This window comes from Ursus maritimus, unplaced genomic scaffold (genome assembly GCF_017311325.1).
Source record: "Ursus maritimus isolate PB19 unplaced genomic scaffold, ASM1731132v1 scaffold_16, whole genome shotgun sequence".
NCBI lineage: Eukaryota > Metazoa > Chordata > Mammalia > Carnivora > Ursidae > Ursus > Ursus maritimus.
In genome coordinates, this window is record NW_024424008.1 from 12,387,023 (window position 1) to 12,402,324 (window position 15,302).

A 15,302-nucleotide genomic window follows, 5' to 3' on the forward strand; every position below is an offset into this window, starting at 1 on the left:
AGTCGTAAGAAAGAGTGAGATCTTGCCATTTGCAACAACATGGATGGACTTAGAGGGTATTAAGTCAGAGAAAAACAAATACCATGATTTCACTTATATGTGGAATCTAAAAAACAAAACAAATGAAACAAACAAAAAGACTTAAATACAGAGAACAAATTGGTGGTTGTTGGGGGGTGAAATAAAGGGGATTAAGAGGTACAGACTTCCAGTTATAAAATAATTAGTCACTGAGATGAAAAGAACAGCATAGAGAATAGTCAATAATATTACAATAATGTCCGTTGACAGTTATTGACTGCACTTGTGGTGAGCAATGAGTAATGTATACAGTTGTTGAAAAAGAATGCTGCACACCTGAACCTAATAACACCATATATTATAATTCAATTAAAAATTTTAATAATAGGGGTGCCTGGGTTGCTCAGTTGTTAAGCGTCTGCCTTCGGCTCAGGGCGTGATCCCAGGGTCCCAGGATCGAGCCCCGCACCAGCCTCCCTGCTCTGCTGGGAGGCGGCTTCTTCCTCTCCCACTCCCCCTGCTTGTGTTGTTCCCTTTCTTGCTGGCTGTCTCTCTGTCAAATAAATAAATAAATAAAATCTTCAAAAAAATTTTTTTATAATAAAAATAAATCAAGAATTGAAGTAAAATAAAACTTTTCCATACAAAAAACACAAATTAGTCTCATCAGTAAACTCACAATAAATGGAAATATCAGAGGGTATTCTTCAGCCAAAAGGCAAATAATCCCAGATGAATAGTCACAGATGCAAGAAGGAGAGAAAAGCAATGATAAATACATTGAAGTAAATGATAAATATTTAGTAAATCTAAATGAATATTGCCTATATAAAATAACACTGTCTTGGGGCGCCTGGATGGCTCAGTCAGTTAAGCGTCTGACTCTTGATTTCCGCTCAGGTCATGCATGATCTCAGGGTTTTAAGATCAAGCCCTGTGTCAGGCTCTGCACGGAGCAGGGAGCTAGCTTCAGATTCTCTCTCCCTCCCTCTCCCTCTGTGACTCCCTTGCATGCATGTGCTCTCTCTCTCTCTCTCAAAAAAACACAAAAACAAAAACAAAAAATACCACACTGTCTTACAGAATGAAAAATGGAGATTTAAAATATATATTATACACGCATATAAGTCAGGAAGATGGATAAACGGAGGTAAGTCCTTGCACTGTCCAAAATGGTTATTGTGCCATATAACATTTGACTTTGGCAAGTCAAGAATTCCTATTGTATTACACTTTGATAAAAATAAAATAAAATTTTAAAAAATTTCACTTCAGGGGTGCCTGGGTGACTCAGTTGGTAAGCATCTATCTTCGGCTCAGGGGTCTTGGAATTGAGCCCCACATCAGGTTCCCTGCTCCTGGGGGAGCCTGCTTCTCCCTCTCTCTCTGTCTCTCCCCCTTGCTTGTACACCCTCTCTGTCAGACAAATATATAAAACCTTAAAAAAAAAAAGTTCACTTCAAATTTTTAAAAATTTTATGTTGTAAGATCTAGGCTAACCAGTAAAAAAGTATAAAAGAATGTTTAACTCCCAAACTAAAGATGCAAAGAATTTTTTTAAAAATTCAAAAGGTGGCAAGAAACAAGAGGAAAAAAAGAACATTAAACAAGTAAGATAAATATAAAGCATTTAGTAAGAGGGTAGTTTTAAATCCACATACATCAGTAATTACATTAAACGTAATGAACTAAATGATCAATTTTAAAAATAAAACATTTTTTTTTAAACGAACTACATGTTGGAGCCCAGGTGGCTCAGGTGACTAAGGATCCAACTCTCGATTTTGGCTCAGGTCATGATCTGGGGTCCTGGGATTGAGCCCCACTTCAGGCTCCCTGCTCAATGGGGAGTCTGCTTGTCTTCTTCTCCCTCTGCCCCTTCCCCTGCTTGCTCTCTAATAAATAAATCTTTAAAAGTAAATAAATAAAAATAAAAAACTACATGTTATTTACATAGGTCTTATCTAAAACAAAAAGACATAAAAAAGATGAAAATAAAGGTAGAAGCAGGTATACCACACAAACTACAATCAAAAGATAGCTGGTATCATTACTTTAATATTAAAGTCATTATTTGCTGATGATTATTTGTAAAAAATTCAAAATAATCTACATATAATTTATTAAAATTGTTAAGTAAGGTTGTAAGATATATGAGTTAATAAATAAAAGTAAACTGCATTTCTGAATATCAGCTATGTAGTGTTAAAAAATGAAATTAAAAAAATATTATTTACAGGGGCGCCTGGGTGGCACAGTCGTTAAGCGTCTGCCTTCGGCTCAGGGCGTGATCCCGGCGTTATGGGATCGAGCCCCACATCAGGCTCCTCCGATGGGAGCCTGCTTCTTCCTCTCCCACTCCCCCTGCCTGTGTTCCCTCTCTCGCTGGCTGTCTCTCTCTCTGTCAAATAAATAAATAAAATCTTTAAAAAATATATATTGGGGCACCTGGGTGGCACAGCGGTTAAGCGTCTGCCTTCGGCTCAGGGCGTGATCCCGGCGATCCGGGATCGAGCCCCACATCAGGCTCTTCCGTTATGAGCCTGCTTCTTCCTCTCCCACTCCCCCCGCTTGTGTTCCCTCTCTCACTGGCTGTCTCTATCTCTGTCGAATAAATAAATAAAATCTTTAAAAAAAATAAAAAATAAAAATAAAAAATATTATTTACAATAACAAAATATTAAATATCTAGGAATAACTAGCAAAAATGAACAAAATCTCCATGCCAAAAACTATAAAACAGTATTAAAACAATAGGGATGTACCACGATTATGGACTGGAAAACTCAATACTGTAAAATGTCAATCCCCAAATGTCATCAGAACTATAGAGTTATCGCAAACCTACAAAATCCTAACAGAAATTTTGTTTTGGGGCAGAATTTCACAAGCTGATATCAAAATTCATTTTAAAAAAATGAAAAGATCAAGAATAAGATATTCATAAAGAAAAGCAAGGTGAGTGAACTTGTCCTACAAGACATAAAGATTTAATATAATGCTATGCTAAGAGAGCATGGCACTGGCATGAGAACAGACAAACAGACTACTGGAATAGAACAGAAAGCCCTGAAACACCCATATATAAACACTTAATTTACCACAACAGTGGTACTGCAGAACAATGGAGAAAGGACATCCTTTTCAATAAAAGGTGCTGGACATTTGGATTTCCATATACCCAAGCAACATTCATACACATCAATCCCATGTGTGAAAAGCAATAATAAAGCTTCTAGTAAAAATGTAGCAAAATGTCTTAATGAGTTCAGGGTAGCAAAACAGGTAAGAAAAAGAAGAAAAATAAATGAAAAGATTGTCATATTGGACTACATTAAGAACTTTTCATCAAAATACAACACTAAGGGACTAAAAGGTGGGGGGTGGGGGAAGGTGGGAGTGACTAAAAGGAAGAAGATATTTGAAAACACATATAACCATTAAAGCCATTAAAGAACTTGTACTGGAATATAAAGAATTCACACAAAACAATAAGGAAAAAGAAAAATATGCAAGAAACATCAATAGACATTATCTAAAAAGATATCCAAACGGCCAATTAAACATATTAAAGATGTGCCACTTCATCAGATATCCAAGGAATGCAAATTAAGGCCACAATGATATACGATACACATCCAAAGGAACTGTCAAATGAAAAAGATCCACAATTCCAACTGTGAGCAAATATATGGAATTGGAATTCTCACAGCGCCAACAGGGGGTGTAAATTGGTACTACCACCTTGAAAAAGTTGGCTCAGTAATTTCACGCCAGGGTATACAGAATATAGAAATGTAAGACATGGCATACCAAGAGACCTGTACAAAATGTTCATGGCACCATTTCCTGTAACGGCTAAAAAGTGGAGACAGCCTAAATGTCCTTCAATGATGGAATGGATAAATAAATTAGGGTATATTCATACAATGAAATCTTATGCTGTGGTAAAAATGAATGAACTACCGTCAACGATATGAATGAATATCTATATAGGTAGAATTTTGAGCAAAAGCCACACATAAAAGATACACACTGTATTCTCTAATTATATGAAGTTTAAAAAAAAAAGGCAAAACTAATTGTATTTAAGAGTGTAGGCTTAATGGTAAAAAATAAAAGAAAGGTAGTTATTACCCTGAATGTCAAGACAGTGGTGGTTATCTTATGGGAAAGATCTAAATCATTAGAGGCGAGTCTGAAGAGGCTTATGGGAGGCTGATAATTTTCCATTTCTTGACCTGGATGGTGGTTACACACTGTGTTCACAGTGTGATAGAGCAATAGGCTGTATGACATTTTTCTACGTATTCTTTGTGTTATATTCCTCGATAAAATATTTTAAATGTGGGGAGCCTGGGTAGCTCAGTCAGTTAAGCGTCCAACTCTTGATTTCGGCTCAAGTCATGATCTCAGGGTCCTGAGATCAAGCCCTGCATTGGGTTCTGTGCTGTGCATGGAGTCTGCTTAAGATTCTCTCTCCCTCTCCTGCTGCTGCACCACCACCATCCCCCGCTCACACACTCTTGCTCTCTAAATAAATAAAGTGAAATAAAACAAAATATGTTACGGTAGAAACATAAGAGGTATTCTGAAAGTAAAATCAACAAGACTTAGTGAAGAAGAGAATAGGAGGAGAGGAAAAGGTAAAGGATCTTTCTCAGGTTTCCGATTTAAGGGTCTATATTGATAATGGGACCATTTCCCAAGATAAGGTAGATTGGAGAATGAAAGGAGATCCTGAATGCAGTTTTGAATATAAAGAAAAACCAATTATTTTATGGCCTTCAAATTACTAAAATATCACAGAATCAAGTAATTGTCTTTCTGAGACAACGGACTAGTCAAATACCAGTCAAAAATAATCTGCAGTGAGAGAGGACAGGAGAAGAACTATATAGCCTTTCAATGGTCTGGAATGGAGTCACAGACCTCCAAACACAAGAGAGCTGCAGAGAAAGCAGAAGTACTAAGCCTAGCAGATAAAAGGAGGCAAGAATGGCACAAAAAGAGTAAGAGAGTATCTGACCTAGTGACATTCCTTATCCATCTGGATACTTTACCCAAGTTCTTCTACTTTCTAAAATTATCTCCTGGTACCCTCGACACGTAAGCTTAAAACAAATTGCCTCCAGGAAGCCCTCTCCAGTAACTGTTCTTCTCATCATTAAAACTGTCCTGGTTCAGGCTTTCATCACCTTGCTACAGACTTACCAGTCTCGTAGTCGGTCACCCTAACACCCATCTTGCCCTCGTCCAATTCCTCCATCCTCCATCCTGTTTCCAGAGTGACATTTCTAAAACAAAACCCACAAGATAAAATACAGGCCCTCCACGATTTGTAGTCTTATCTCTTAAAGAGCTTTCAACCTAAAATCTATACCAGCTGCTTGCATTTCTTCTAACGCGACAGGCTATTTCACATCTCCATGCCTTTGCTCACAACTGCTCTTTCTTTCTAAAATGTCTTTTCTTTCCTCCTGTTTTCCAACTGGCCCAAATCTGTTTTAAAGGACTCATCTCAAGAATCACTACTATTCTATAATGTCTTTCTAGTCCCCCGCTCCCAAGTCAAACTGACCGCCCTCCTCTTTGAGGTCATATCATAACCTGTCCCAAATTTCACAGCACCTACAACACTGGATTGTTATTATACATTTATTGTGTTATCTATCCAACTAGACTCAGATCAGAGATCACATAATCATCTCTTATCTCCAACATTAAGCACAAGTCCTGGCACACAGTTAGTATTCAGGATGTTTCGAGAAAATGAAAAAAATGAACAAATGAATAACCTCAGCCCTTACTACATACTACATATATTATTTGGTCTACCAATATACTGCTAGCCCCAAAAGGACAAGGAACATGTCTCACAGCTCTACATCCTCCACAGCAACTAGCACAGTAGCATAAGTGAAGAACCCCTCATATGAAAGAAGGTCAGATACCGTTGCCTGACTACAGAAAAATTTGGAGGAGAGAAGAAGCCCAAGTAGCTTATCCACTAAAATACAAGAGACCACATTTATGGATAACAGACAAAAGGATAAAAAAACACTATGGTCATCAATCTAGAACTGGATACATTTGGCATCCCTCATTTCCTTTGGGGCTAGAATCTGCTACAGTAATGCACACAGCATGGCCTAGTTAAAGAGCCTCAGGTATAACATCAGAAACCTGAGTTCAATTTTTCTTTTAGACATGATAATGGTATTGTGATTATGTCTTTTAAAAGAGTACTGTTTAGAGATATAATTTCACAATTCAATTTTTTCATAATTGAAATTTATGAACAAAATGATATGATGCCAGGGAGAATATGGTAGAAAGGGTAAGAGTAGAGGAAGCGGAAGTGGACAGCTTGGGGGGAGGGCGCATGGGAATAAAAACAAGTTTGGCCACAAAGCGGATAATGGGTGCTTGGGAATTAATTAAACCATTCCCTATACTTGTATATGATTTGAAATGTTTCATGACAAAAAGTTAAAAAAAAAAAATCCAGATCAAATCCACACCTTCCATTTACTTAGCTGGGTCATCCTGAAAACTGAACTGCTCCAAGCTTAGTTCTTCTTCTTTTTAAAACATATATACATACATACATACATACATTTATTTATTTATTGAGAGAGAGAGAGACCACGCGCACGCACACACGCACAAGCAGGGGGAGCAGCAGGAGGAGGGAGAAATAGGTTCCCCGCTGAGCAGGGAGCCCGATGTGGGGCTCAACCCCAATGACCTGAGCCAAAGGCAGCCGCTTAACCAACTGAGCCACCCAGGCGCCCCTCCAAGCTTAGTTCCTTACCTGGATTACACAAATAACAATGGTATTGTCATCAGGATTAAAAAATATTACACGTGGAAAGAGCTTTACAAACTCCAACAAGCTGTATAAATGTTAATGGTTCTTAGAAGTATTATTACAGATGACCATGGGTAACAGAGTTATATTATCATATAATAGCTGGATATTGCTAAGAAAAGAGGTAACTAAAAATAGATCAAGTGTCTAAAAACTTAAGAACAGAAACCCTGATTACATTCATGTAAAACATGAGGGCTGCATTTATTAACCCCCTACAATGTTTCAGGGACCTTGTCAGGAACTGGGACAGAGATAAACAGATTTGTAGTCTCTGAATTTAGGGGCTTAAAGTCTAAAGGAGAGAGACATATGGCAAACACTGGCTATACCAAGAGCTAATAAATGTGCTAACAGGTCTGTCCAGTGCCCAGAAAAAATGCCTGATATATAATAAGCATTTGTTAACTGAGTAAAAAGTCTCACAAATGCATACGCTCACTCATTCAACAAATATTAATTTTACCACGCACTGTTCTTGGTACTGCAGATGCATCTTTAATTTAATTTAAAAAAACAAAAATCCCTGTTCAAGAAGAGCTTAAAGAACCAAATAAATGAGAAAATTATATAAAATACGAGAAGATTGGGGGCGAGTGCCTGGGTGGCTCAGCCAGACTCTGATGGCTCAGGTCATGACCTCAAGGTTGTGAGATCAAAACCCGTGTCATGATCCACACTCAGCTCAGAGTCTACTTGAGGATTTTTCATCCTCTCCCTCTTCTCCTCCTCCTGTGCACACATGCATGTGTGTGCTCTCAAACAAATAAATAAATCTTTTATTTATTTTTTTCTTTTAAAAATTTATTTATTCATTCATTTTGTTAATCAGTGATAATTTATCCCTTTAACTATATTTAGGAAAATGTACAGAATAATTATTATTTGTTAACATCTGATATTTATTTTTTTTTAAATAATATTTATTTTGTTATATTAGTCACCATACAGTACATCCCCAGTTCTTGATGCAACGTTCCATGATTCATTACTTGCATATAACACCCAGGGCACCATGCAATATGTGCCCTCCTTAATAAATCTTTTTAAAAAAAAGAATATGAGAAGATGGTAAGTGCTATGGAGAAAACAAAATCAAGGAAAGGAGCTAGGAGGTTCTGGGGTGAAACAGGCAGTTTCAATTTTAAATACAGGGATAAAAAAGGCCTCAATGAAAAAGTGACATTTGAGCTATGACTTGAACAAAGTGTGGGAAGTAGACATATGAACATCTGAGGGAAGTGTTCTAGGTGGAAGGAAACATAAGTGGAAAGACTCTGAGGAAGGAATATGCTTGGCAGAGAAAGTGGCAGACCAGATCACAGAGCAGTGGGAGGGAAACAGAGGGGTTCTAGGCTGGGGGAACAGCACATGAAAAGACACGGATTTCTGAAAATCCACAAGATCTTTGGAAAACTATAAGCATTTCTGATTAAGCTACAACATCATATGTGTAAAGGAAAAGACCCTTTATGTCATACATAAAAGATTTAAAAAAACATAGTTTATAGAAAGAAAAGAGACTGAAGAGAAAAAGCAGCTTTTGCAAGGAAACACTTAAAGACATTACATGCATCCTGACAGGTGCAATATGAAATACAAGTCGTCACCTATAACGCATTCTTAAAAATTTCAAAAATATGCTTAACCTGAATCTAACAAGGCCTACACTGTATATTTAACTTTCTGTTTCTAGTAAATAAAAGGGATAGAGGAGCAAATTAACCCTTAAGGAAGTAAACAAATTAAAAAAACAAGACATTTTATCAACAACTGACTGAGTTTATCAGGTCAATGTCACCAAAATAATAAAAATTGTTCTAGATTTAAAAAAGACCAGGGACGCTTGGGTGGCTCAGTTGGTTAAGCGTCTGCCTTTGGCTCAGGTCATGATCCCAGGGTCCTGGGATCGAGTCCCACATCAGCTCCTTGCTCAGCTGGGAGCCTGCTTCTCCCTCTCCCTCTGCCTACCACTCTCTCTTTCTCTCTGACAAATAAATAAATAAAATCTTTTAAAAAAAATTAGGTGCACTGGGTGGCTCAGTCGGTTAAGCATCTGCCTTCGGCTCAGGTCATGATCCCAGGGTCCTGGGATCAAGTCCCGCGTCGGGCTCTCTGCTCAGTGGAGGCCCTACCTCTCCCTCTCCCTGCCGCTCCGCCTGCTTGTGTTCACTCTCTCTGTCAAATAAATAAAACCTTTTAAAAAAATTAATTAAAAAAAATGTAAAAAGACCAAATGCCATGTGTGAATAGTGTTTGCATTTTGATTTGAACAAATCAACTATAAAAAGATATTTCGGAAATGAGAGCAATTTGAATATTGACTAGTTGTTAGAGGACATTAAGAAAATTTAGTTTTATCTGATGTGGGTTTTTTTAAGTCCCTTACCGAACTATTTAGGGAAATAGTTTTAAAAACTTAAGGAAAACAAACGGAGCAAATTTGGCAAGATACTCGTTTTGTGTTAAATCCCTTTGGGTATTTGGCAGATCACTGCAGTTATTGTCTCAACTTTTCTATAGGCTTAAAATTTTTCATACTAAAGTTTAAAACTTTGATTTATCTGTGATTCAAATATTTGGAAATCACGTATTCCCTTTTACTTCAGATCTTATAAACTGAAAAATAAACACATCTTGTGAATTTCATTTCTGTTTAAACTATTTCCTGTATTTAATCAATCACAAACTGATGTTTTTTTCTAACCCAGTAAAATACACAGAGAAATGAAATGCCACTATGCAAAGAAAAAAAAAAAAGTTAAAGGGGGCTATCACAATTAGATATGAGGGCTTTGAAAAAGGGCAATAACAGCAGGATGACAGGGTGACATTTCAGAGACAAATCTGGTTACAGAGGGTCATGGCTGAAGCTCTCCTTTGCACTCCCACTGCACTCAGCGTAACACAGGCAACACCACCCCCAGCAGTATGTTCACATCTGTCTCTGTATACACTATATGGACACTCTCTCTATCCACACGGAGATGCTGCCAAGTTTCTGAGGACAGGATCTGGATCTTTTTTTATCTCTGTGCCTGGCCCGTGAAGGCCCTCAATAAAAGACTGCTGAATGAACACCTTCTTATTTATCTTACGATACTAACCCGTTCTGTAGACATGAAACAATTCTTTTTTTTTTTTTTAAGATTTTATTTATTTATTTGACACAGAGAGAGAGAGAGCCAGCGAGAGAGGGAACACAAGCAGGGAGAGTGGGAGAGGAAGAAGCAGGCTCCCAGCAGAGCAGGGAGCCTGATGCAGGGCTCAATCCCAGGACTCTGGGATCACGCCCTGAGCCAAAGGCAGACGCTTTAACGACTGAGCCACCCAGGCGCCCCAGACGTGATACAATTCTTACATACACTCCCATCAGGTGCTGAAGACCTTCTTACCTTGTAATAATGTTCCAAGAGAATCCTGACTACTCCCTCCACGCTTTCTGCTTCAACAGGCTTCCTGGCAAACTGGAGTAGGTACTGCAAAGCATCTGCTGGGGAGGTAGCTTTACACAGATCGATGTGGAGTGCTGCAGATTTACTTGGTTTTGTCAATCGGAGTTTCTTGGTTGCAATCTCCTCCTGTTGTTGCTGCAAAGGAGTAGGCAAAGATAACAGATGAAAACACGGGGTCTGCAAATTTCACTTTGCCCCACTCCCTTATACCAAATAATGTGTTTAACTGATAGACCTAACTTTAGGGAAAAGCAGTGTTATGAACTGGAAAAAGGGCACTGGACTGGAGACCAGGCGCTGAGGCCCCATTTTGCTTTTCACTAGCTCCTACCACTGTGGGCTAGTCATTTCATTTCTCCAAGTCTCAATTTCTTTCTCTATAAAGTAGATCCACTAACATTTTGTTCTGCCTATCTCTCAAGACTGTCGTAGCTTTAGGGTAAAAAGGACACACAAAGGATCTCTCATTATTTATTTAAAAAGAAATCTCAGTTTATAAACACATTCAGACTGTGCTGAGGCACCCACCAGGCTCAGCTTCCCTCACAAGAAACTGGAACTGACGGGAACTATCCGTAGCTTACACTGAGTAAAAATTCTTCTCCTTATTCCAGATGACTACCCAAACCATTCTGCCTTTATTAAAAAGATGGTTAGTGTAAAAAAAATTAAAAATAGTCAAATACCTCACAAACTGTAGCCACTTAACAAATGTTTACTGAATGACTGTTCAGCATTAGGACTTATCTCTGAGTTCCAATTCTGCTGTGCTAAGTAAGTCATAATCCTTACTCTCATCATCTGTAAAATGGGAATTACGACACTACTACCAGTCTTTCTCAATTAAGGATCCTCATCTGAACTATAGGACAAGCAAAATTATTTGAGTAACTATTTTCTCAATTCTCCCAAGGATGGCGCATAATTAGAAGCTTTCTAGATGCATTCGTTATGTATAATGGATGCCAAAAAGTTCATGTCAAAGGGAACCTGTCCCACCAAGGCTTAAGTCAGGCCCTAGTGGGTAGGCATAGAGAGCACCATAAACAAGACAAATGTTGCAATCAGTAATTTTCCTTGACATTTGATGCATCATTTTGGTATCCTGAGCAATCACCTCTTTACAAATGTACATTTCTACAGAGAAAAGATTAGGATCATTCTAGTCAGGAACAAAGTACGGCATGATGTAAAGAGACCAAGGGTTTTGAAGTCAGAGAATTTGAGTTCGGTAGCCACTTACTAGTGAGAGGAGGCCCGTCCTTCTTCTATAAAAGGGAATACAGTACCTGTATCATACGGATATTTGAGAAGTCTAAAGTATGATGTCATTATGTGTACAAACACATAATTAGCACTAAATACATCCCAGTTCTCTCTTCTTCCTCATTTTCATAGCAGGGGAAAAGATGAGAAGCACTAAGATCTCATTTCATCACTCTAAGGTAATGATTCATGTAGAATGAAGAAATGAGCTCTTCTCTTAAAATCCTTACCCATTCCCATCCTATTCTACACAAATTCAGTCTTCTGTGTTACTTGGGCTCCAGTCAGGTCAAAACCTGAGAAAGATTTCTTTCCATACAGAGTATGTAAGGGGGAAGACAAACCAATATCTGCCATCAGTCAACCATCAATAACATTTTAGTGAGCCAGGACCTATGGTCATCCAGGGGTGATAAGAGCCCCCATGAGCTGGGGGCAAGGGCGGTGATAAATAGGTGACACATGACAAGCCTGAGGGCACAGCATTCTGACTTTGTGGCTCTTAACATCCTGGGAAGGCTTCCGAACCCTGGAGCTGACAGAGGCAGAGCCACAGGTGCAGAACATGCAGCTCTCCTCTTCAACCTCTGCCCCACGGTAACCTACAGCTTCATTACAATATACTTACACTTCGGTTTCAAGTCCACCCCCCCCAACCCCCCCACTCCTGTGGAGGAAGATGGCCAAGACAGTTCCGGCAAGAAGCTGGAAGGGCCAAAAACTCCCCCTCCCAACTGGTAGGAAGAGTCCCTTAGATGACTGGAAACAACCCCAGTAAGAGACCACCCTAGCTATAAGCCATAATCTATGCAAACACAAAAAGACACCCCTAGTTCCAATGTAGTAGCCACCTCTGGGCCTGCACACTCTCCCTTCTTGAGAGTGTACTATCCTTAATAAACTGCTTTGTGGCTGCTACACTCTTTCTGTCTTTGAGCTTGGATCCTCAACATAAATCTTTGTGGCGAATCCAAGAACCAAGACCTCCATTCATACAATTCAGAGTCTCCTACACGTAACAAAGGACACGGAGATGAACCAAGCTTATCTCTGTCCTTAAGGAGTCCAGATTGGTAGGGAGATATGTATACTGTGTGAAATTAACAAAGAGAAAACTCACTAAAATTGAGTAGGGAGGATACAAGGGGAGGTTAGAGGGGGGAAGAGTGCCACTCAACAATTATGGAAAAAACTGTGGATTATAGACCCCAACAGAAAAATCAACAGGAAAGAATCATCAATTACAGGCCCCAACAGGGAAAGATCAACATTGCATCTCCTACAAGAAATCGACCGCCCCTGCAACTCAGCCAATGAGAAACTCTCATCACCCTAGACTTTCCCTTCAAAACTTCCTCCTTATTCTCCATAAAATAAAAGTCGTCTTTTTTGTTTGCTGGACCCGCCTGTGGTTTTGCCATGGCTTGCATGTCCTGAACTGCACATTCTGTTATTCCCAAATAATTACATTTTGGCTGGTAACATAACATTTTTAAGGTTAACAACTAATAACACTGAGTGATAAGTACAAACAGATGAGTACGAACAGAGTACTAGCCACAGAAGCAGGGGAGGAAGAGACGAAAACTCTTGCTGAGGTTTTAGATGGGTCTTGAAACCAAAATCTGAGAGCAAAAATAAAGGGGAAAATGACATGCATTCCATGTAAAAGAGACAAATGGTACAAGAGTTTGGAGAAGTGTAAACACATGTAATGCTGGAGGAAGGGTGAGTACTCCTAAGAAGTGGGAACAAAAGAACAATGGAAAGAAAGTAAATCACACTGTAAAACAATGCATGTACAGAATGCCACTGAACTGTACACTTAAAATTGTTTAAAATGGGGGCCCCTGGGTGGCTCAGTCAGTTAGGCATCCAATTCTTGATTTCAGCTCAGGTCATGATTTCAGGGCGGTGAGATCAAGCCCTGCATTGGGCTCTGTGCTGAGCATGGAGCCTGCTAAAGATTCTCTCTTACCCTCTCCCTCTGCCCCTCACTCACTCTTGAGCTCCAAAAAAATAAAATAAATAAAAAATAAATGTTTAAAATGGTAAAATATGTATTTTGCCACAATTACGAAGGAAAAAAAAGTGGGCAGGGGAAACAGACCCAGAAAATGCCAGAAAACAAATCACAGAAACAGCAGCTCTGTGAAATTAGAAAAACTTTCTTGAGGAGGCCCTCCTGGCTCAGTTGGTGCAACATGCAACTCTTGATTTGGGGGTTGTGGGTTTGAGCCCCATGTTGGGTAGTAGAGATTTTTTTTAAAAAAATTAGAAAAGAAAAACCTCCCTGAATCTAGACTCATTTCAAAAATTCAATAAGACTAATTTCACATAAAATTGAGCAACGAAAAAGTGTCAAGTTTAAATCTCAAAGTTATTTTAAGGAAAAAAAGGCAGCAGACTAACTTCCCTACAGTCAGTGGGAATATGCTACAAAGATGTGTCCGGGAAACAGAAAAGAAATGATAACTGAAAAGAGGAAGAAAAACTTCATTTGTCAATACAATCACTTCTCTGTATTATAATCACAGGTATGCTTTTCTGTCTCTCCCAAGCCTGTGAGCTTCTAAAGTGCAGGGGCGCTAATGTGTATTGGAATTTGTAGCTCAACACCTTTCACTATACCTGACACATAGAAACCACTCCCCTAACAAACTCTTGTTGAAGGAATGAATGAAATGTTTAAGGAGTTTCCTTAAACTGATGATCTAAATCCTGCCACACTAGAAGTCTAAAGATCTAGGGGTACTCTACGGATCTTTTGGTCTACCAGCATCAACTGGGGGCTTGTCAGAAATGCAGATTATTGCCTCACCTCCACCCCCCCAACTGAGTATAATCAACATTTTAACAAGATCACCAGGTTAATTTGCATTAAAAGTCTGAAAAAGCAGGACACACGAGATAACTTGGGATCAACCTCTACTCTAGCAATATATGTGGAGACACACGGAGAATCACTGCTCTAACAGGGGCTCGGACCACCTGTCCTTAACTCCAAAGGAGGAAAATACTGCTCTACTGCCTAGGTAAGCTGTTCCACCAATGAAAACTTCTGCCCCCATGCAGCCTGTGACCCTCACCTACTTTGGCTGGGTCTTGAGGATTTCTACAGACTCTTCTTCCAACCCCTCAGAGTTTTGCATACAACCAACTAGTCCCCGGGTGCTTTTTTTTTTTTTTTTTTTGTAACGGGAGGTTGGTGGGGCTCTACCAGAAATTGGCTCTGAATCCTCGTATCCCTCCAGAAGCTCTCGAGTCACATTCAGGTGCTAATGTAACCCGAATAAACTGAGATGACGGATTAGACATTTTCGTAAATTGTAAAGTGCTATTTGTTCTCTCTAATAATTTTATTTTTTAAGTGTCAGACTGCACATATTAATGACGACAACAGCAGCTGCAAACGAACACGCCCACTTAAGTGTAGTTTCGGAGAGTGTATCTAAGTAGTCTACACTCAACCAGGTTTGTGGCGCCTGTGGCAAAGTGTGTGGAGCGTGGATAACCTTCCCCGCCCGGGACTGGTCCTGGGACCTTTCCTTCCGTAAATTACCTGAACCACCTTAGTGAATTCCTCGTACACCCGCTTCTTCAGGTGCGCCGCCATGACTGCCCGCGGACTCTCTCAGCTTCCGTACTCCACGAGGGAGGCGGGGGGGGGGGGGGGGGGGGGGGGG

At 39.4% G+C, this 15,302-nt stretch overlaps 1 protein-coding gene across 3 annotated transcripts in view; it reads right to left on the bottom strand.

Annotated features, from left to right (window-relative positions):
* Positions 1-15,285, bottom strand: part of INTS4 (integrator complex subunit 4) — a 110,481-nt gene extending 95,196 nt beyond the window's left edge. For all 3 annotated transcript variants that reach the window (XM_040630903.1, XM_008707380.2, XM_040630902.1), the window contains exons 1-2: positions 15,179-15,285; positions 10,291-10,485 (exon numbers count right to left, since the gene is read on the bottom strand). In XM_040630903.1, coding sequence (XP_040486837.1) covers positions 10,291-10,485; positions 15,179-15,232 — 249 coding nt within the window. In that variant the 5' untranslated portion in view covers positions 15,233-15,285. The remainder of the gene's footprint in view (positions 1-10,290; positions 10,486-15,178) is intronic.
* Positions 15,286-15,302: the final 17 nt, after the last annotated feature.